The 24392-nt window shown below is 43.6% G+C and overlaps 1 protein-coding gene and 1 non-coding gene across 2 annotated transcripts in view; both read left to right on the plus strand.

The window, feature by feature from the left end:
* The window catches only part of FBXL13 (F-box and leucine rich repeat protein 13), a 146239-nt gene that overhangs the window by 28961 nt on the left and 92886 nt on the right, over nt 1-24392 (plus strand). The window contains exons 7-9 of the mRNA XM_067564518.1: nt 2399-2518; nt 10344-10439; nt 13179-13314. Of these exons, the coding sequence (XP_067420619.1) occupies nt 2399-2518; nt 10344-10439; nt 13179-13314 (352 nt within the window). The remainder of the gene's footprint in view (nt 1-2398; nt 2519-10343; nt 10440-13178; nt 13315-24392) is intronic.
* On the plus strand, nt 18212-18373 carry LOC137164011 (U1 spliceosomal RNA). Its single transcript, XR_010922900.1, has one exon. It is a non-coding gene; the product is annotated as a U1 spliceosomal RNA (small nuclear RNA).

The following is a 24392-nucleotide window of genomic DNA, read 5'->3' on the forward strand; positions in this document are numbered from 1 at the left end:
ATCAGCATTACTTGTCCCTCCGAAATCTCAGCCTTCTAACTAGGGGCACTGCTTTATAGTCACCTACAGTGGAGCACCCATAGGGACATCACTTGAAGAAGAAGAGAGGATTACTTACCCTGTGCAGTAACTGAGGTTCTTCGAGATGTGTGTCCCCATGGGTGCTCCACTACTCGCCCTCCTCCTCTCTGCTTCAGAGCCAAAAACATAAGCTCTGTGACATAGAAGGAACTGGGGGTGGTCAGACCACACAGTGCTATATATAAATCACGCACACAGTGCGAGAGTGGGGAGGTGCACATGTGTGGTTCAACAGTACTGCTGAAGAAGATCTCCAATCCCAGGTGCAGGAGGTGCTGCCACACCTACAGTGGAGCACTCGTAGGGACACAAATCTAGGAGAATCTCACTTATTGCACAGGGTGAGTAACCCTCTATTCTTTAAAATTATCTTCTCAGACTTTCACTGCTCTAAAATACATTCTGAGTGCTTTCATTGTTTGTGGTATTGTAAACATATGGGAAATTTTCCATCAACAGAATACTTTTCAACTGCAATTAAAAGGTAACTCAATATTTAAAAAAAAATATATATAGGCCGATTTCAGCAAAGCTGGGTCAGGGAGGTGTCAAGTACTCCCATCTGTGCCAGCAAAACCCATTATAGCTGAAGAGGGACAGACTGTCTCTGTTTTTTGTATGTTTGTCCACATTACAATATTTTACTGTGTTTGAACATGAATCTGAAGATACGAGTTAGCTGACATGATGCTGACCATGACTCAGCAGTCACTGTAGACCAGGACAAATCATGTTCACGTATTGTATCAGTTAATCATGAGTAAGCCAGGATATAATTACTGAATGTGATTTATCCCAGTCTGCACTGACTGCTAAGTTGTGATCAGCACCCTGTCAGTCTTGCTCAAACATTAGTAATGTTGACAGAAGGTATGAATCCCTTGTGGGCAGCTTTAATTTCCATTGGAGTTCGACTGATGGGAATCCCTGGATGAGATACTCCGTTAACTGACTTCTTGGCTGCCCTAGTCATGAGCCTTTTTCAGACAGCACTTTTGGAAAGTCTGGGTTCCTTAAACTCTTCTGCTCCATTAAGAGACGCTGCAGGTACTTTGTGCTAACAGCCTTTTTACCCTCTTCACATACTTTGCCACCAATGTATTCTATCACTGTTTACCTCAGCCAGTGATGAATTTGGCCTATTTTGATATATATATATATATATGTAACAAATATTTGGAATATCAGAACAGTGCACATTGGGACAGGTATCACAATAGACCCTCGTTGAATTTGTATCCATAAGTTACTGCCTCAGTAGCATTGTGAACCATGAGGCTGGAAACCTGGTGTTTTTATCTCTTTGAGGAGTATTCCAATAACCTACTAATGTACACCTGATTATGGATTCTTATTATTAGAGTATATCTCCTTTTTTTCTTTTTTTCGGAAAGCTTCTAAAAAAAATTGCCTGTGGTGTATCTTTCCCATATGAAAAGTAGTTGTTCTTGGAAGGCTAAGATAACATGTTAGAGAAAAGGTTATAAACACTTCTTCCTCTATTATTTTGAATGTATTTATTGATGTATTCATTTTTTATTTCTTTTTACTTAGGTTACCTGGACTATTTAGGCTCCTTCTTCTTTTCCCATGCCCCCAGTTACCCTTTCAGCTGCAATTTTTGGCTCATCTGCAACGTCAGTTACCATTTTCTGTTGAAAACACGAAGGCCCAATCCTGCAATGGATTTGGAGAATGAATACATACAGAGGGAGTCTTTGCAGGATTGGGCCCTAAATTACTGGAAAGTCAGTTTAGGTCCTGATCCTGTAGCCCTTGAAGTCAATAACAAATCTCTCACGCACTTCAGTGGTGCAGGGACAGGCTCTTAATTATTATAATAGGAAATAATTTTTAAAAGCCAGAGACATACAAGTTGCTGTCTGAAGAATAATTGTGCTCATGGGGGAAAAGTACAATCTAAAACTGCCACTTTTCCCACCTGTTCCCAATCTCCCTTCCCCATTTCCCTTCTCTTTTTTTTTTGCTTCCATTTTCCCCTTTTCCTTCTCTTTTACAGAGCAAATAATTATATTTCTACTGTACTGTATGTACAAACTAGTGTAAAACAGGTGTGTTAAAGTGCACAGTACATGTATTTGTTAAATATTTCATGAACTTCATCATGAAATTGTTGGAATAATATTTGTCATTATTTTAAGTATATTTATATATATGTGAATTTAATTTTGAAATGTTGAAATATTAATTTATTTAGTTTTTTTGATATCTCAGAACGTATTAAATGGTAATAAAAGATATTATTTTAATTTTGATAAGGATACTTATACTTCTGTTGTGCTATTTTCCCCTCCAGCGTTTGGCAAAGGGAGACCAGGAAGACCATTTGGATTCACAGTATAACATACAATATTCTTCCACTTCAGAAACCATTAAAGACGAAATATCAAAGTTACCAGAAAGAGCAGTATTACAGGTTTGTAAAAATTTGTGTAATTGATGGAGTTTTATTTGATACAGTGTTCAAGGAAAAGGACTGAATTATCTGTTAGTGATTGTGGCCAGTAAAACTCAGTGTGATGGCGTATACAAACCCCACGCTGGCTAGGAAAGGGTTAATGAACTGCTGAGGGCTCAGTCAGTCCCACCCAAAGGTGGAGAGCCCAACTCAGCTGGCAGGGAAGGATAGCAGATCTCCAGCTCTCACTTCATGAGAGAAGCCTGGCTGGGCCCAGAACTTCTTGAGAGACTGGTGCCTGCCAAGGTCTCACTGAAGGAAGGTAGGCCTGATGCAAGACTACTGTGGTGATTTGCTACCAGTGCCTTGCTTGTTGTTTCTGGGTAAGACTGCTACAGGTGGTGTCTAAGGAAGGTGACAGCCAAATGAAAACCTTCTGTCTTGTGTACACAACTGGGGACCTGGTAGATGTTGGCTCTGAGCCCAGGAACCATCCTGTACACTAAGAAATTGACTTGCTGCTGAAAACTGTTACTGTCAAGGGGTCCTCTTGAACTGGTGCTGTGACAATGTTTTGACCCTTCCCCCTCACTTTTGCATGTTTTAGTTTGGCTTTTGCTGTATAGAATCCACTCATTTTACACAACAAAAATGTAATAATGGGTATTTTCCTAGGACGACTTGTTTTCTTTTTTGTTGTCCACTCATTTAAACATAAATCACCGTGAAACCAGGTTTTCAATTTTAACACCTGACCCTGCAGACTTATGCAGTAGTCCCATTGAAGTCACATCTGGAAGTCTTTCCTAGATCTGGTCTTAATTTCTAAATCCTGTCAATCAAAAATACAATGAACATTTAGTTCCTCTTTTAGTGACTGTCCACATGGATTTCACTCTTGGTGCCCATGCATGCGAGATTGGATTCTTTTGGCCTGCACAGTCTGTTGAGGCCATGCCCGAACACTAGATATCACTGGGCCTCCATCCTCACCCAAGGGCATAAAGGGCAGAGCAGGCCCAGTTCCTTCTTACCATCCATGGCAGCGAGATGGAATGTCTACCATGTTTGCTTTCTCTGACACTCTGCTAGTGTAGTTAGTAGTCTTAGTGCCTAGGTAGTTGTTAGTTATTTCTCATAGTAAGATAGTTACTGCCCAGTGGCTTAAAAAAGGTTTCTTAGTTGCAGTTTAGGCTAGCCTCCCACTCCTGTACAGGCATGCTAGCAACATGGCAGAAACTAAATCTCCAGGATTCAAAACCTGACCCTCATATGAAGGTTTGATACCTGTTAGCAGCACTCCCACTGGTTACCCTGCCTAGAGAGAGGGACACATTTCTGAGGTATGCTTTGTATATTGTTCCTTCTCTAACTGAACTCAGAAGCTAGAGAAGCCCACATGAAGTTGGTGACCAGCATATTCCCTCTACACGGTATTCTTTCTGGACAAGGTTACACTCAAGCTGCATGCAAAATTCATCTCTAAGGTAATTTCCGTTTTACACAAATCAATTGATCCACCTTCCAGTATTTTACCCAAGCCTCACCAAGACAACAGGGAGGCTATATTACATACCCAGATGTCAAGAGAGCCTTGACAGGCAAAGGCCTTCAGGAGGTCCCCGAGGCTTTTCCTCTCCACTGTGGAAAGATCCAAGGGCTCAGCAATATCATCCCAAAGGCTCACCAAGTGGATCTCAAATTGTATCCAACAGTGTTACCAAGTTTGCAGTCTGACCCCTCCAGACTACTATTTGTTCACACTCCACAAGGTCAATCTCCTCTGCCATCCCTTCTTCAAGAATGTCTATTATCTGTAGAGTGGCAATTATCTTTGACCACGTGCTTGTTGACACCCTCCAAGAATTCTAATACATTGGTAAGGCCATGACTACTATCTGGTCCTGGTGACCTACTATTGTTTAATTTATCAACTTTCTCCAAAACCTCCTCTATTGACACCTCAATCTGGAGAGTTTCTCAGATTTGTCACTTTAAAAAAATGGCTCAGTTGTGGGGATCTTCTGTGGTGAAGACCAATGCAGATAATTAATTCATCTTCTTCGCAACAGCCTTATTTTCCTTGAGTGCTCCTTTATAGCAACTCCGCTGTCCAGTGGCCTGCTTCTGATGTACTTAACATTTTTTTTGCTGTTAGTGTTTATGTCTTTAATTAGTAGCCCTTCAAATTCTTTTGAATTTGCCTTATTATACTCCTAGATTTGACTTTCCAGAGTTTATGCTCTTTTCTGTTGTCCTCACTAAGATTTATCTTCCCATTTGAAAGGATGCCTTTTTACCTCCAACTGCCTCTTTTACTCTGTTGTTTAGCTATGGTGGCATTTTTTGGTCATCTTACTGTTTTTGCTTTTTTATTTGCATATACATTTAGTTTGAGCCTCTATTATGATGTTTTTAAATAGTCTCCATGCAGTTTGCAGGCATTTCATCATTGTGACTGTTCTTTTTAATTTCAGTTTAACTAGCTTCCTCATTTTTGTGTAATTCCCCTTTTTGAAATCAAATGCTGTGGTGATTGATTTATTTGGCATTTCCCCCCCTACCAAAATGTCAAATTTAATTATGCTGTTACCAAGCAGTTCAGCTATATTCATCTCATTACAGATGCCTCCGTGCTGGGCTGACACCTAGATGACTAGAAAACTCAGGGTTCCTGGACTCTGTGGGAATCCAAGCTGTATATCAATCTTCTTGAGCTGCAGGCAGTACATGAAGCATGCAAGATGTTCCTACTCCTGATTTGATCCATGCGTATCCAAATCAGATCAGACGACATGGCCACTGTCCGTTACATAAACAAACAAGGGGGAGCAAAATCCATGCCACTCTGCAAGAAAATGGTCCATCTTAGGAAATGGTGCATCCAGCATCAGATTGCCCTGTTGGTAGTACATATGCTGGTAGTAAAGAACTCCCTGACAGCCTCAGCAGGCATTTCCACAGGGATCATGAGTGAGAGCTCCATGCTTTGATACTGCAATACATCCTTTGTTGATGGGTCTTTCCATCTTGGGACCTCTTTGCAACTCAGGGAAACATGAAGTGCCTGACCTATTGCTCTCAAGCCACCGAGGTCCTCAACTCCAGAGTGGACACCTTTATGGTGCAATAGTTGGATCTGCTGATGTACGCCTTCCCTCCCATTGCTCTGCTATCTCATATCTTCAGAAAAATCAAGTTGAACAGAGCAGCAGTGATCTTGATAGCTCTGTGGCAGCTGAGAGAATTCTGGTTCACTTGAAGTTGGCCTCATCCATACATTTACCTACTGCCATTCCTGGATCTACTATCTCAGAATGGCTACAGGACCAACCACCCCAACCAAGTGTCCCTCCATCTGAAGGCATGATTTTTGGATGGACATCTTAGAGAGATCATGCTCAGACAAGGTCCATTCCATCTTTCACAACACCTTCAGATCTTCTAGAATTAAGTGTTATGCCACCAAGTGGAAGCGATTCTCTATATGTTGTCAGCAGCTCCAAGTGCCTCTTGAGGAGTCTGGAATTCTTCTCATCCTGGACTATCTTCTGTTCTTGAAAACATTGGGCTTGTCCATCAATTCTCTATGGGCACATTTGACAGCTATCTATGCCTTTAATCTGCTGTTGGAGAACTGATTGATTTCCACCCATCCCACAGTCATGAAGTTCCTACAGAGCATTATCAGGACATTCCCTCTGGTATCTAAACCTGCACCTACGTGGGATTTAAATATTGATTTTTTTGGCATTTATGAACCAGCCATCAAGCCTTGGCCACCTCCTCCCTCTTGCACCTATCTGTGAAGTTGGCCTTCCTGTTGGCAATCACCTCTGCAAGGAGAGTAGGTGAACTCAGGACCTCTTATGCCAGATCTCCTTTACACAGTGTTTCACAGAGATAAAGTATCTTTGAAATTTCATCCCAGGTTCATCCTAAAAGTTTCTTTGGAATTTCACCTGAATCACATGGTTCACTTCCTGGTCTTCTACCCAAAGCCTGACCATAACACAGAGAACAGGCAATTCCACTCATTGGATGTACGAAAGTGCTAGCCTTCTACTTGCACAGGACAAGACCCTTTTGAAAGTCGCCAAAATTGTCTCCATCACAAAAAAGATGAAAGAGGAAACAAACTTTTCCCAAAGACTCTGTAGATGGATTTCCAGCTGCATAAATTTTGTTACAAATTTATGAAATCCTCTCCTTCTCAGGGCTTATACAAACAGAGCTCAAGCAGTCTCGGTGGCTTCCCTACAAAGAATTCACCTCTCTGAGATCTGTAGGTCAGCAACTTAGGGCTCTGTTCACACTTTCACTGAGCATACACCCTTATTCATCCTTCTACTGGTGATGCTTCCTTTAGTTCAGCAATCTTGCAGTCTGTGGTATGGAACTCTTCTTTCCCTCCTCCTTGGGAGTCACCCACAGTGAATTACCCATGGGGACCATCACTCGAAGAAGAAAAGAAGGTTACTTACCTTATTGTAACTGGAGTTCCTTGAGATGTGTGGTTCCTATGGATATGACCTGCCCTCCTTCCCTTCTGCTCGGATCACCTCTTGATTCATGGTAAAGTAGAAACTAGAGAGGCAGCTGGTCCATATCACCCATAATGCCCTCAGGTCAGATCATGAGGATGGGAAGGGCACAGGCACAGACCAATGGGCATTGCTATTGAAAAATCTTCCCGTCTTGTACAAATGGAATGCATGCACACCACGGTGAAAACCGATAGGGATCATGCACCTCAAAGAACTGCAGTTACTATAAGGTAAGTAACCTTTTTCTCTCTTTTACACATACTCCACTTTTTTCCAGTGGGGAGAAAATGTGAAAAAGTGGGGGAAGGATGCAAAATCTTTGAATTTGAAATGAAACGAGGTGTTGGATTTGTTTGTTGAAGAAATGAACAAATTATTTAAATTTCTTTCAAAAAATGTCATGAAAATTAAAACATCCAGCCCAACATATAAGTAAGTTTTCTATTACTAGGTATTCTGCTAAATGCGCACCAACTATAAATAGATACCAAATGTATATGGTGGGTGAGTTGGTGTTACTGTGAGAAAGTAATTTCATAATTGTTATGTGTTTAAATTTGTAACCTCATTGTTGTAATAACATTTTTTCTTGTTTCTTTTTTCTTTTGAAAAACAAAAAAGAGGAAAAATGAGGTGAAAGAAATAGCTCATGCACAATAATATTAGTATTTAAATAACCCACAGTTTATACCTCTCTGAGTTAATTAGGATGGAAGAGAGTTGAATTCAAATCTCTTCCATTGCTATTCTCCATCTAGAGATAGTTTTCTGTAAACTTGGGGCAACAGGGCAGCTACACGTAACTTTATATTGTGATTGGTGTATCTTTTCAAAATAAATAAATAAATGAAAATAGAAGCATAAGGCCAAATACAAACAAGGGCAGAGGGCCCATAATTCACGGAAGGGACTGGTGAAGCTTTCATAACCTACTCCTCTTGCCTCTGAAGCCGTGAAACTCCTTCACACTAGTAATATGCAGCTGTGTAAAATGGAGCTGTGTAGACTTCAGAAGAATGCAATGGCAGATCTGAGGAGTACCTACAGAACTTACTATACAACATGATCCTTAGGAAACTGGTAGATGTGCCAGAGAAAATATGCATGAGCATTAATGCTGTTGATGCTATTTTTTGCCTTCTATTTGACTCTTCCCCTAGAAAGCTGCCAACATACTATGTTTAAAGTCTTTTTGTTTTGTTTAGGTGTTTTTGAATTACTGGTGAGCAAAGAAATCATTTAAAAAAAACAGAATAGTCTGTTTTTCCACTGTCCAATAACTCAAAAACTGCTGAAGAGATTTTCTTCTGTTTTCTTTATTTTAAAAAAAATTACCTTTTGGGTTGATATCCAGCATGGAAAGTTAAAGTCACGAAGGAGGAATGTTCAGAATGTTTTAAATGAAAAAAAGATTGTATTAAAACTCCATGCCTAATCTTAATTACAGCATTTGTTGCTTGAGATCCACCATGCAGATACCAAAATCAATTAAAAAGTTAGATTGGACAGCATACTTCTTTGATATTGAGGTTATGTTTAATTAAGACAGACATGTAGAAATGATAAGTAAGATTTGAGTCCTCGGAAGTACAAATCTCATGCAGTGTGTTCTCATTTTAAAAATTAATATCCACATAAAGATCCTGATTCAGGAAAACAGCCATATTCTGTACAGATTTTAGCATGTTCTTAAAGTTGTGTGCATATAAGTGCTGCCCTAAATAGGGGATAGGCTTAAGTACATGCTTAAGTGTTTTCCTGAATTGAACCCTGATGGATCTAGCTCTAAGTGGACTGTGGACAAAGATGGTAGGCTGGAAAGATTCATGCATGCAGTCTACGATCCACTAATTGCTAGTCTTGGATATAGAACTGCTTGTTTGCATTTGTTTATGTTTGCGCAGTAGACTCTTTTGGAACATTAGTTAGTGGACAGTCATTAGTGTTTTAATAGGTTTTTAGAGCCTGGATCTCATAGACGCTGACCACTTTTAATTCCCATTTGACCTCAATGGGAATTGGAAGTGCTCAGGATCAGGCCCTTAATATGATAAGATTTGATTTCTAATTTGTTAAATTCAAGGGATTATAAAGAAAAAATTGCAAAACTATTATAAAGGTAATTCAAGGTGGGATTCAAGATGTTGGCTTTAACCTATGAAGCCCTCTGCCACAGTAAAGATCAGCAGAGGTGCTCAAGCAGGAGTTCCCTCAATATAAATGAGAGGGAACATGTGTCAAGGCATTGTCTGTGAGGAGTCCAGTTTGGAACTTTCTCCTCCTGGGGTCACCAGAGCCTGGATTTGTGAAACTTCTGAGCAAATTGCAAAATCCACCTTTTCCCCCTCCTTTGTTAATGCTGTTGTGGAGTGTGTGAGTTGAGGTGGATATATTTATGGGCAGTCCTTTGTCTGTGTTTAGTTTGTAACTTAAATTTTATGGGATAGACACAGGGAGCACTAAAGTGGTGCCTAGAGATGTATTTTATAATGTTAAAGAAAAAATTGAAAAAAGCCCTGCCTTGATCTGGAAAATGTATTGAATCCATCTATGTATATATGAGATTTTTTTTTTAAGTTTTCAGTGTTAGCATGTGTCATTTCATATTTAAACAATAGAATATGCTAGGGCTGAAATCTATATTCAGTTTAATCACATCTCCCTTATGTTCCAGGAGAAGTAACTAACTGCAGGCTGAGGATCAGCTGCTACTAGAAAGAGATTATTCTAACTTGCTACTCCCAAATGTTTGTGATGATGTAATTTTTGTGAAGCAGTAATGTAAGAGGAATGTGGAAAAGAAAGTTCACACGGATATCACAATCTGGATACAGATAGTGACCATATCACAATTGCCTTGTGGAGCCTACTAACACATGCGCATCAAGCAAGATCAGGCTTTTTACAGAAATCTGTGGGGTAAATTTCATAGCAAACTTCATAGCTGAGCTAGGCCTGTGAAAGGGGCTACAAACCAGATCGGTTATCCTCATTTCTGTGGCTCCTTTAAAAATTTTCCTCACATGACTCAGTTAGCTGAGAAAACTGATCCCTTGATTGCCATATCAGGCACTTGGTCATAAGTGGCTGTATAATGCTTTATCTGACATTACATGGCTGTAGAGAGGAAAGAAGATCCTACTTCAGCATCACATACTTTAGTCATATAAAATATCATAGAGAAGCATTATAAGTCTGTTGTTTTAGGTTGGTGTGTGTATGTTGTCTTTTTTTTTTTTAGTGTCATTTCTTAAGCAATATTTTCTGTTTTCATACATTCTGTTTTACTATCCTAGGTCTTCCATTATATCAACTTAATTGATCTGGGAAGATGTGCTCAAGTTAGCCGCTCCTGGATGTTGCTAACACAGACTAGTTCAATATGGACTGATGTAAGTAAGACTACTTGCAACCATGACATAATACCAGTTTTAATGTTTTACTTCATCCATAGAGATGCCATCTGGGCCTGGCACCTTGTTGTTTCTAGTCTCAGTGATGGCATGCCAAACTTCCTCAGAAGATGGGGGGTTGACAAGAGGTTCTGTTACTGGATGCTGAGGAATAGGCTCGATGGTGGCAGCCTAAACTGCAGATTCATGGTTCAATAGAGTCTCAAAATCCTCCTTCCAACATTGTTTGAGGGCTACATTGTCCTTAAGAAAGGTGGAGCTGTCCTAGGATCACAAAGGGGTTATGCCATTTAAACTTGGCCCATAAATGGCTTTTGATACTTGAAAAAAGCTTCTCATGTCATGCTGATCAGTGAAACGCTGGATCTCCTTGGTCTTTGCTTGCCACTAGGACCATTTTTCACAAGGCATGTGCTGAAACAATTGGATATTCCACTCACCGCCATCAAGATTGGTTTGATGAGAACAACTAAGAAATCCTAGCACTTATTCATCAGAAGAGAAGTGCATTTTGCACTTGGCAAAATGAACCCACTAACCAGCAAAAACGAGAGACTTATCGGCTTGAAGCTGTAGTTCAAATAAGGCTGCATTGGTCGTGAACCTCCTTTGTTGGGAGTCCCTTCTCCATCTCAAATATAGTTTATAGCAATAAATATCAGTTTCAGATCAAGGCTAGATGCCTTTCTGGAAGATATGCTTTAGTCAAATACAAGTTATTGGGCTCAATACAGGAGTAACTGGATGAAAATCTATGGCCTGTGTTATGCAGGAGGGCAGACTAGATCAGTGATACTCAGACTGAGGCTTGTGAGCCACAAGTGTCTCTTTAATGCAGGGGTGGGGAACGTCCGGCCCGCAGCCGTATACGGCCCGCAAAATGATTTGGTCAGGCCCGCGAAATCATTTGTTCTGGACCTGGCGGCGGGGGGGAATTCGGCGGTGGCGCGGTTTCACGGCGGCGGCGGGGTTCACGGGGGGAGGGGGGCAGTGCCCGCCACCGAAACCCTGCCGCCGAAAACCCTGCCGCCATTTGTCCCTTTTCGGTGGCGGGGGGGGGACTTCGGCGGCGGGCACTGCCTGCCGCCCCCCCGGAACCCCGCCGCCGCCGTGAAACCGCGCCTGCCGCCGAATTCTCCCCTGCCACCAGGGCCACCATCAGGTCCTTGACATAAAAAAGGTTCCCCACCCCTGCTTTAATGTGTCTCTGTGGCTCTCTGCAGCACATTATATTAAAACACTGTATGATTTAATTATCAACCAATCGACGTTTTTAACCAATCTGGATGCTTTTACTATGTTATTAACCAATTGTACTTGATAAAATAATAATACTTGGTCAGTCATTTTGCTGTTAGAATTATGTAATATAATCTAAATATTTCCCCTGTCATACTGTTTGAATATGAATATATAGTACTATAGTAAATGAAACAATGAAGTCACACTACTGTGGTTCTTTTAGGTAATGTTGATTTCCTTTCTGGCTTTGAAATCAATGAAACTATGATATATTTACCACATGTGGTACAGTACTTTTGCATTGATGCTGTATAGCACATTTCATCCAATCTCAAAGCATTTTACAAACATTAAAGAAGTATCTCAAAATGCTGGTAAGGTGGTAGCTGTTTATCTTTATACTGATGCAGAGAAAAATTAAGTGACTTATGCAAGGTTGCAATAGGGTGAAATCCTGCTCTTAAAGAAGTCAGTGGCAAAACTTCTGTTGACATCAGTGTAAGAATCACCAGGCCCTCTATGAGATAGTGGCAGTAATGGGAAAATAAACCAGAATTCCTAACTCCCAGTTCTGTGCTTTAACCACTAACCTACTCTCACTCCCCTTCTGAATTAAAATAATGGTGATGGAACATATAGCATAAAATGTAAAATAGATAGATTCAATATCATAGATGTAACATAAGTTACTCATTTAAAGGTGACCTACAAAAGAGAGATATGTCTGTGATCCTTATTGTTTCTTTATGAAGAACAAGTATAAAGAAGGCTTGAATATTCATTTTTCATCTTAAAAAGGAGAGATTTTTAGATGGTTTATGTTGTTAGAAATATCAGGTCTTGATTTCCCTGTGTTTGCTAGAGTACTCCTTAGTCAGACTGTTTGAAACTATTTTCTCATATTTTTTGTTAACCCATATTTAACTCAAACTTTTTATAAACACTGGGGGAGGGAGGTAAGCATACTTTATTAAAGATACAGCCATGCCTAATTCTTTAACTTAGCTTGGGTCCAGGTCTCTAGTCATTCAGCAAAAGAGGGAAGACAAAGCTTTACATTCCTGAGATATCTAAGGTTAAAAATTAATCTTAAAAAATCTTTAAAAATACTTTAGCACTTCAGACAACATAAAGGAAAAATAAAAAAGGGCAAAAGCCAATGATTTTTTTTCTTTGTTGGTCACCTATGCATGTTTCCTCCTTGTGGACTGGTCTGTACCCCAACCTGTGTATAATAAGCTTTAGGCCTCAATCCTGCAAACATTTATGCACATATTTAACTTCATCCATGTGAGTATCCTTAATAAACTGTACAAAATTACTTTGTATGTAAAGATGAGAATATGTTTCAGCATTTGTATGATCAAAGTCTTAGATTCTACAGCAAATTTCTAACACTTAGTACTTTTAATAATTTAATGTATTTTGTATGTGTAACATCTTTGATACCTATATGATATTGTTTAATTTGTTTAGATTGATTTTTCTTCAGTAAAGGATAAGATGCAGGACAAAACAGTAGTAAATATTCTGAAGAAGTGGCGTCCTTATGTGGTACGTTTGAATCTTCGTGGTTGTTCTTCTCTTCAGTGGCCGAGCTTTAAAAGTATTAGTAAGTATTTTAATATTTTTTAGTTCTATCTCTTCCATCTCCCTCTCTCTCTCTTGCATCTTTTTCTTTTATCATACACCTTACTCTATCACTAGTTTTTTTCTGCTTTACAGCATATGAGTGTCCTTAAAACTCCAGCCATGGTGAAGCAGAATGAGTATGGGATCAATAGGCTACTTTAAATTGCTTTTCTCCATTACTCCCAATTTCTGGGCACCATAACAGCCTTATAATTTAGCATTACTAGAGTTGTATAGAATAACGTTTATTATGTTTGAGATACTGTGCATATAGTTTAACAAATGAGGCTGAAATGCAAACTTGTGCTTAAATGTACATGCCAGAACCCAACTGCACTGAGGTAGTTATAACAAAACTCACATGTACACAATACTGTGATGAAGTCACAATGTGCAATGGCTGGGAAATCTAAATTCCCAGCACCAAAGAGTTAAAAGTGGAAGTGGAGATTACATTAATAAAGTCCATTTTTTTATGATTAGGGAACCGTAAGAAAAATTATAACCATGCACACCTGCCAATAATGCAAAATAAAAAAATTACTTTCTTAGTATCTGTTTAAATATTTCTTGCTATGGTATGCTATGGTGCCATAGTTCAGGGAAAGTGCACCTCCATTCCCCTTCATGGCCCACCAAGATACTTAAACTTAATTCAGTAAAGTCTCCCAAGAACGTGCAGGAAACTGCCATATATGTTATGTATGGAAACCCACAAAAGACCATGAAAACAATATTTTGAGGCTAATGGTAGGCTTCAGCAGAGCAAAAACTAACTGAACAAATTAAAAAAAATTGAATCTGGCCATGTACAGCAGAAACTTGTTTATCCAATCTAATTGGAACAGGGGCCAGATTGGATAATAAAAAATTTGGATAATCTGGAGCATGGGAAAGTGTGGGGCTGCAGCCCCATCTATTGGCCGTAGGAGAGATCACCTGCTTCTGGACCTGTGTGCCCTCTTGTTGGATTATTATGGAGAGCTGGATAATGGAGGGTCAGATAAATGGGGTTTTACTGTATAATATTGCTAACCGCAAAAGTGTAAAATTTGAGTCAGATCCTCAAAAATCATAATAAAAAAAGAATAAATTTTGTTTCTTGGTCTTTCTTCTGATTTTTTAAATTCCCCCTGCCCACCTCCAATGTCTGTGTGACACTCGAGCCTTGTCTACACTAAAAAAATAAGTCAACATAAAATATGTTGACTTACAACCGCCGCAATAATTAGAGTGGTGGCTGATGTCGACAGTGCTCTCCTTAGGTCGGTGGAGTGCATCTTTACCAGGATGCATTTCCGTTGACCTAAGGGGCAGCGTCGTGAGCTGAGAGACCCTCCCCCCGCCCCCCCACCAGGCTACCTGTGTGCTGCCCTCTCCACTCCCTGGTCTCGGCTGGGAGCCAGGCAGTAGCCACCTGCATCCCAGCTTGCAGCTGGGAACTGGGCTCCAGCCACCCATGGCTTGCTCATTCCCAGTTCCCGACATGCAACAACCCACAGCTTGCCCAGTTCTGGCTTGCAGCCAGGAACCAGCTGCCCCAAGCTTGCAGTAGATGGGGCTTCTCACCCTGCTCCCAGCCAGGAGCCCTGGCTTTCTTGTCAATTTCACCACTCTTGCTGGAGCAGTGAAATTGACAAGAATGACAGCCCCTCCACTTCTGTAAGGGGACACACTGTCTACACTGACATTGCATCATCCTAGCCATGTTGACAAAAGTCCTACATCTCTCATCGAAATGGTTTTATTTTGTCAAAAAACGGCAGTTTTGTTGGCGAGGGGAGTGATTGCAGTGTGTAATCAGCACTGTTTTATCGACAAAAACTGACTTTTGTTGACCAAACTTTCTAGTGTAGACCAGGCCTCAGTTGCCATTTCTCAAATATATAGTGAGTAAGGTAATTTTAGCCCCTGTTACAGGAGCTCCTACTAGGGGACCAAGCTGAGATTGAGCACACAGTCTCTATCCAGCCTGAGGAGCTTCAGTTAGGGAAGTGTCCTTTTGGCTACTGTGAAGAGCCAGGAATCAGGATTGTGTAGTAGATGAAGCTGTTGTCCATAGCACCCTGGTCTCATTTTTTGAGGAATTTGGAAGGTATATAATCAGTTAAGGAGGGAATTACAGAAAGAGAAAGAATGATCTTCTGTTTAAGGAAGTTGAATGCCAGCCTGGAAAACTGGATTCTATTTCTGCCTCAGAGTTCTTATGTGATACTAGGCAAGTTGCTTAAATCAACATTTTCAGTGTTGGCCACTAATTGCATGTTCTTTAGATTTGCAGAAGTGCTGAGTACTCACAACTGCAACAGAAGTCAACTACAGTTACTCTTTAAAGAGCTAGGTATTCTGAAAAATCAAGTCCTAAGTGTCTTGAGTTGGACACCCACAATTAATGGACACTTTTAACAGTTTTCATTTTAATCTCTCTGTGCCTCAGTTCCACATTTATAAAACAGGGATAAGAATGCCACCTATTCTCACAGGGGTATTGTGAATATTAATTAATTTATTTTTGTGAAGTACTCGGATATTATGATGAGAGCACCAGAGAAATGCCCAGAAGCAATGATTAATTCTGTATTCAGTGCGGGGTTTGGATGGAGTGTGGTGAATAAAGTCTAAGGTCATAGTGAGTATTCAATAACTATCCATGCACTGAATGAGGTGGGGTCCTGTGGAAAAATTAGTATGCGATCATGTAATTAAAGATTATATCATCATGGATATGGACAGGCAACCTTAAGTCTTGCATTTCCTAACTTTTGAGTGCTTGACTTTACAACCTTAATGTTCTTTTTAAGTCCTTATTTATTTATTTTTGGATATCTGTATACGGTGCCTGGCATGAAGAATGGGTAACCAATCCCAGACGGGGCATCTAGACATTACAGTATAAATTGTATAATTGCAGAATAAATCAAATAATAATTTAATAAATTAATAATTTAATATTAATAAATAATAATAATACATTGTCCGATGATCATATGGTATCTTAGGGTCCATCAGTGACTGAAGTCAGGGTCACTGCTGGCTGTCCAGATATTGTTGCTATGACTGAGGGACTGGTAAATGTTCTAGAGCCAAAACCAACTTAGTTCAACTTGGTAGGAGCCTTTGAGGCATCTCAAACCTTTTGGGTTATTTTATATTTATACTTTTTATATCTAAGAGGAAATAAAGGATGCTGTGGTCCCAATTTAAAAAAGTGAATGGAGGATGCTGCCTGGGGTATAATAATTACTCCTGGGGGAATCCTGTGCCACTGCACATATGCAGAATTCATGGCCCCTGCAGATTCCAATCCTCCCCCCGCCCCTGAAAATAGAATCTGAGGGGAAGGCGCTGCAGTTACACTTTTTGCCCACCATGGGCTGCTGGGGAGCCAGAAGAGAGGGCAGCTGGCTCAGGGCTGAAGCAGCCAGCTGCGGATAGGGAGGGGGCAGAGACTGCTTTCTTCACAGTGCCTTACTAGCAGGGCCAGCTGAGGAGGCATGGGATATGGGGGGTACAGAAAAAGTGGGGCACATGAGGCTGCTGAGGGGGTTACATAAATTGGGGTTCAGAAGGGTTAGTGTGGAGGACAGCTGGGTGGGGGCACAGGAGTTACTGGGATGACAACATTGAGCCAGGCGCTGAATGGTAGTGGGGGTGCCGGGACACCGGAGGACAGGAAGGTGCAGGGCCACATGGGGACAGGGGCAGATGTGACTGACTGAATGTGAGAGGCTACAGGGTCAGCCAGGGTTTGCATGGGGGAGGCTTCCCAACTCCCTAACAATTCCTGTCCTTCCCCCACAAAAAACTGTTCCATACCTCTCCTACCCACACCCTCAAAGTTCACTCCCAGGCTCCTTCCCAGCGATCACTTCCCTCTCCCTCAGCTCCTCCATTACTCCTGACTTCCTCAAGCCTTTGAATTGCTTCTGAGGGTTGCAGGAAATATGTTTCTGTATTGTAGTTTAAATGATTTATTATTCAAAGTTCTGTATTAATATGCTTAGTAAGGAGTCCATTTGTCAAAAAACATTTCCTGAATGTTTTTTGTTGTCTGTATTGTTATAGACATACTTGCTGACTGGTATTTTGAAATAAATTATCAAAATAATTGAAACTGGCATGATTATTTTGTATTATTTTGACAAATAAGATATGCAGAATTTTAATATATTATGTTCAGAATTTTTAATTTTTTGGCACAGAATTCCCCCTGGAGTAAATAATAACACTTAATATTTACAATGAAGATTACTTTGTCTTTAGAAGTTTATGGAGCATAGTGTATGAGTATGGAGTACATGCTTGGAAGTATCCTGAAGCCTCTGGAAGTGGATTGATGTACACAACTTCTGAATTTAGTAGACAGAACTTGCATTAAGACCTTTTGGATAGCATTTTAAGTGATTTGTTTTGTACAGCAGTACAGTCTTTCCTTTTACATCAATTTCCTTAAAATAACAACAAAAACCTTAAATAATATATCTTTTTCTGGTACATACAGCAGCTCATTTTACAACCCGTCAGCAGCTAGTTCAATCACTCTGCTGATCCAATCATTCTGCATTGCTAAACAAATCACTTTTTGTAAATCCAGTGTTGTTTTGATGTGTGATTGCGCTCACTCATGCTAGGCTAGCTTGAGTGACCTAACTTGAGTGTACTAACTTAGGGCTGGTCTACACTACAGAGTTTTGTTGGCAAAAGTCAGCTTTTGGCGTCAAAACAGTGGTGGTATACACACTGCAATGCTCCCCCTGCTGACAAAACTCCCCTGCTTTGGTGACAGAACCACCTCGACGAAAGGCATAGAGCTTTTTATTGCAAACTTGGAGTGACAAATCATAGGTGTAGATGCTGTGTGCCTTAACTGGGCTCCAGGAGCTATCCCACAGTGCCCACCCTTATCATGAAGGTGGTTTTCCTGGGGTGAGGCTCATCCATTGCACTGCAGGTGTGCTGACCCCTGTGATTTCCCCAAATACGGGAAACTTGACTGCATAATTTGTGGTAGTGGGGGACTGCGTCCGCGCTCTCCCCTGGCCTGGCTGTGCAAAAATAGACTGCTCACTGTTTTGAATTCTGCTTCACTGCCCTGCATTCCAGATACACAGGCATGCATCACTCCCCTTTCAAAGCCCTGGAAAGCTGCAGCATGGAGTGCTCACACAGCTACTGCCCTGCAACTGCGCATGACAGCTTCCAGCAGTAAACGCAATCCTGCCTGGACTGCAGGGGAAGGGGGTGGATCATTCTTCTGGTTTTGTTGGGGAGAGGAGGCCCTGGGAGAACTCAGAGGGAATCAGTCCTGCTCTCCTATGGCAGGCATGCAGGCAACACGGGCTGCTGCTAGGGGAGGAGGGCGGAGAGATGCCTGATGTGCTGTGCAGAGCCAGGAAAAGATGTCAGTGTTTCCCCCTCCCCCTGACGGTGTAGAGGTCTCCACTGAGTTGGGGTGGGGGTGGGCGGGACAGGAGGACACCAGCTGTCTGCACACCAGCTTCTGCCTCAGGATTGGTTGTTTCCAGCTGCTGTCTAAACTTAAAGAGACAGCGTGCAGATACACTCACTGTCTCTTTCTCTCCTCACACACACACTCACTCCCTGTCACACACTCTTCTTTCCTTCCCTCCCCCTACCGCCCCCCACCACTCACTTGACACAATCTCCTGCAACAGTAGGTAGGATGAAGCTAGGGATTCCATTAGAGTTTTGATACTTGGGAACTAGTCTCCCCCTAATACTAGATGATAACTTGAAGGTTGTTCCTGTTTATGAGCCCAAAGTACAGTTATAACCAAGTTAACAGTTATAAGCCTCAAGTAATTATGCTACAGTATTTAACGTATATAACTAATGCTACACTATTTTATGTCCTGTGCTGGGGAAGAGCTCGCGGTTGTGATACATGTAGGTACCAATGACATAGGGCTTGGAGGCCAAATTTAGGCTGCTAGGTAAGAGATTAAAGTCCAGGACCTCCATGGTAGCATCCTATGAAATGCTTCTAGTTCCACGCGCAGGGGCAAATCAGACAAGCAGAACTGCAGGGTCTCAATATGTAGATAAGACAATGGTACTGGGAGGAGGAATTTAGGTTTTTTCTTCATGTGCTTGCACATGTCCATTCCAATGTAGGTGTGTGCATGCCATAAGCACAGTTGTCGGAATTTTTTCTCTTCGTGGTATCCGTTACAGTGGCTCCAGTGCCCCTGGTGCTGCACACTCACAGCACCAAGCTCATAGAATCATAGAGTTGGACGGGACCTCAGGAGGTCATTTAGTCCAACCCCCTGCCCAAAGCAGGACTAACCTCAGCTAAATAATCCCACCGAGGGTTTTGTCAAGCCGCAGCTTAAAAACCTCTAAAGATGGAGATTCCACCACCTCCCTAGGTAACTCATTCCAGTGCTTCACCACCCTCCTAGTGAAAAACTTTTTCCTAATGTCCAACTTAGACCTCCCCCACTGCAACTTGAGACTATTGCTCCTTGTTCTGTCATCTGCCACCACTGAGAACAGCCTAGCTCCATCCTCCCTGGACCCCCCCTTCAGGTAGTTAAAGGCTGCTATCAAATCCCTCCTCATTCTTCTCTTCTGCAGACTAAACAAGCCTAGTTCCTTCAGACTCACCTCATAAGTCTAGTGCTCCAGCTCCCTAATCATTCTTGTTGCCTTCTGCTGGACTCTCTCCAACTTGTCCACATCCTTTTTGTAGTGGGGGGCCCAAAACTGGACACAATACTCCAAATGCGGCCTCACCAATGCCGAATAGAGGGGAATAATCACTTCCCGCGATCTGCTGGCAATGCTCCTACTAATGCAGCCCAATATGCTATTAGCCTTCTTGGCAACCAGGGCACACTGCTGACTCATATCCAGCTTCTTATCCACTGTTACCCCCAGGTCCTTTTCCGCAGAACTGCCGCCTAGCTCATCGGTCCCCAGTCTGTAGCTGTGCATGGGATGCTTCCATCCTAAGTGCAGGACTCTGCACTTGTCCTTGTTGAACCTCATCAGATTTCTTTTGGCCCAATCCTCCAGTTTGTTTAGGTCCTTCTGTATCCTATCCCTACCTTCCAGGGTATCTGCCACTCCCCCTAGCTTAGTGTCATCTGCAAACTTGCTGAGGGTGCAATCTACCTCATCCTCCAGATCATTAATGAAGATGTTGAACAAAACCAACCCCTGGGGCACTCTGCTTGTGACCGGCTGCCAGCTAGACATGGAGCCATTGATCATGTCCCTTCAGTTCCTTCTTATCACCCATGACAGTTGCTGGAACTTCCCTCATTGCTCAGGCAATTTCTTCCGGTAGTTTCTTTCTCCTTTTTTGTGTATGTAGTTCTTGTAGTTTAGTTGTTAGTAGTAGCAGTATTTTTAGTATTTAGTCACTTTTGGATGCCTCCACACTTAGTTGGAGAGCCGTGTCCGCCCCCCGGTGCTGGGTATGCTTGGTTACCGGGCTTTAAGCCCTGTGCTTCCTGTGACAAGTTGATTCCATTGAGCAACCCACACTTGAGCTGTCTCAAGTGCTTAGGAGAAGCTTATAGAAAAGACCATTGCCAAATCTGCAGGGACTTCAAACTCTGCACCAAGAAAGATCGGGTAGCGAGGTTGAAGGTCCTTCTCATGGAGTCAGCCCTAAGACCAGTGTCAAAGCCACGCTCAGACTCTGCACCAAGCACCTTAGCTTTGGTGTGTCTTCCACCAGTCGAGAGTCCCGGCATCAATATTCTTTGCCGGTACCTAAGAAGAGGCACTGAAAGTACCAGAAGAAGAGTTGTTTCCTGGTGCCAAAAGGAAGCAGGCAAGGGGATTGGGATAGTACAAGACCTGCATCAGGCTGTTCTCCCTCTCTGGCACCGCAGCAGCCACTTCTATCAGGCCTGATACCCCTACCAGCTCCATGTACTCCGGCATGAGAAGTATCATCCTCCAGCGGGCAGCGTACTGGTCAATTTGTGGTACCATCCACATCGGAGGCATTTGCAGCTGCTATAGACCTGTACACACTCCCAGTGCCACGGTCCCTGGAACTCCAAGACTCAGCAACGCCGGTTCCAATGAGCAACAGAGAGCCATCTCCCAGCACCACGACCACCCTCTAGGGGAAACCCCGCTATTGAACTCCTCGGACTTCTCCGCAGTGCCGTTCACTATGATGGCATAGAACATTCCTGGATGAATCCTGAAGAGCAAGTTTACTCAGAGCAGTTCCATAAAATCCTACTAGGCCAGGGGCCACTCCACAAATTTTGATAATCGTTGCAGGCCTGGTGATAGGTCACTTGGGTGCTTCCCATGGGACTGGCATCTTGCCTACTGTACCCTGTCATCTTAGGCTGGGATTGGCCAGACTTTGTGGGGCTGCTCCAGAAGGTAGACTGCCAAGGAACCCCAGACAATGTAACCTCGGAAGGGGAAAACCCCGACAACCCCGAGCCTCACCCCGAAGATGACCATGTGGGTCCTGCCTCTTAACCCGCCAGCGAGGCGGGGATCCCGGAGGGAGAGACACCTCCGGTAGCAACAGACCCACACAACCTAAGGGAGCCTGGGGATGACTTCTGCTGGGATCAACGGGAGGACCCCACCCTAAGTTGCGCCTACAATCAACTGGTCGGTGGTAACCGACCCCCAACGGGCCACCCAGTGGCCACAGTTTGAGCTACTTCATGCCCGACTGTACCGGGTGAAGTGGGACTCCCGGACCCAGACTCCCCACGCCTAGTTAGTAGTGCCCTGGACCCATCAGAGAGCCATTTTAAGGTTGGCACATGACATCCCGGCCACGGGCCATCTGAACCTAGACAAGACCCTAGCTCAAATACTGGCCCGCGTCTATTGGCCAGGCATACACCACAACGCTGGGATTATTGTGCTTCCTGCCCGGAGTGTCAACTGGCCATCCCGACCAACGTTCCATAGGCCCTCCTAGTGCCCCTCCCGCTGGTCAGGACCCCATTCAAAAGGGTAGCCATAGACCTGGTTGGGCCTCTGGAATGGAGTATGGCTGGATATCGCTACCTCCTCATCCTGATAGACTACGCCACCTGCTTCCTGGAGGCCATCCTCTAAAGAATGCTACCACCTGGACCGTCGCGGGGGAACTGGTCAAGGTGTTCGTGAGAGTGGGACTACCCCGAGAGCTCCTCACGGACCAGCGAACTAACTTTACATCTCAACTGTTTTGAGAGGAATGTGACATCCTCGGGATCCGGAAGCTCCGGACCTCGATCTACTACCCCCAGACTGATGGGTTGGTCGAGCGGTTCAGCCGGACTCTGAAACGCATGCTCCAGAAGTTCCCCCCTGAGGATCTGTGGAGGTGGGACCAACTGATCCTACTCTTGCTCCTCGCCATCCGGGAAGTACCCCAGGCCTCCATGCAGTTCTCACCATTCGAGCTGCTGTGCGGCTGACAATTGAGGGGAATCATGGACTTAATGCGGGAGCAGTGGGAGCAGGCCCTCTCGCTGGCAAAGGGACTGCTCCAGAATGCCTAGACCTGCGGGAACACCTTCGACAGGCAGAGACGCTGGCTTAGGAGAGGCTGCAAACTCCCAGACCACCCAGGCCCAGACGTATAACCAGGAAGCACTGACCCGCTCCTTTGCGCCAGGCGACCGGGTCCTCATTTTACTGCCCTCTTCCAAGTCCAAGCTACAGGCCCGATGGCAGGAGCCATATGAGATCATCCAACAGGTCAGCCCGGTGAATTACAAGGTCCGACAACCAGACCGGCGGATGAAGGAACAAATCTACCACATCAACCTGTTGAAGCCCTGGCATGAGCGGGCGGGTCTACTCATCAACCCTCACCCACCAGATCCGGACCTGGGCCGACAGATCCCTGAAAAGGAGGACCCCAGCGAATCCCAGCTGGACGTCAACCTATTTGAGACCCAGAGGTGACAAGCACAACACCAGGTGGAAACATTCGCCACAACTTTTACCGTGACCCCTGGGAAAACCACCCGGGTATACCACCCATTGAGACTCGCCCCAGCAAGGTGGTACACATCAGCATGAGATCACCCCCCCACTATCTGCAGGCTGTTGTGGAGGTAGAGGTCTGAGCTGTGTTGTGGCTGGGGTGATAGAACCCTCGAACAGCAAGTGGCATAGCCCCATTGTGCTGGTACCAAAACTCGACAGGTCGTGCTGATTTTGTATAGACTTCCGGCGGGATAATAGCATATTGAAGTTCGATGCCTACCCCATGCCATGCATCGATGAGTTGCTCGAGCGACTCGGGGAGGCTCAATATTTCACAACACTTGACCTCACCAGGGGGTATTGGCAAATCCCCCTCGACACCAGCTCCAAGGAAAAGACCGCGTTTGCGACCCCCAGTGGGCTATATCAGTTTGTAAGGATGCCCTTCAGACTCCACGGGGTGCTGGCGACGTTCCAGAGGCTGATGGACTAGCTCCTGGGGCCACATATGAACTACACCACAGCATACTTGGACAACATTGTGGTATACAGCCGTCACTAGAGTGAGCACCGGAATCAGGTGGGAGCAGTGTTGAGGACTCTGTGGGATGTGGGGCTAACCACCAACCCCCGAGAATGCCGCATAGGGTGGCAGGGAACCACCTACCTTGGATACACCTTGGGTTGGGGAACCCTGCAACTCCTGATCGGGAAGGGACAAGCCGTGCAGGAATACCCCTGACCAACCACCAAGAAGCAGGTACGGCAGTTTCTGAGATTGGCCGGCTACTATCAACGGTTTGTCCCCAACTTTGCCACCCTCGCCACACCTCTCACGGACCTCCTGAGGAAGGACCAGCCGCTCCGTGTCCGGTGGACGCTGGACAGTGACAGAGCGTTTACCTCCCTGAAAGATGCGCTGTGCCATGAGCCGGTTCTGTACAGCCCTGATTTTAACTGTCCCTTCGTGGTGCGATCCAATGCCTCGGCCATCGGACTGGGGGCTGTTCTCGCACAGAACTTTGATGGGGAAGAACACCCCATCTTATATATCAGTCGCAATCTGCTTCCTCGAGAGCAAAGGTATGCGACAATAGAGAAAGAGGTGTTGGCCGTGAA

Source organism: Emydura macquarii, unplaced genomic scaffold, assembly GCF_026122565.2.
Source record: "Emydura macquarii macquarii isolate MOO-44397 ecotype Brisbane River unplaced genomic scaffold, CSIRO-AGI_Emac_v2 contig_2636, whole genome shotgun sequence".
Taxonomy (NCBI): Eukaryota; Metazoa; Chordata; order Testudines; family Chelidae; genus Emydura; species Emydura macquarii.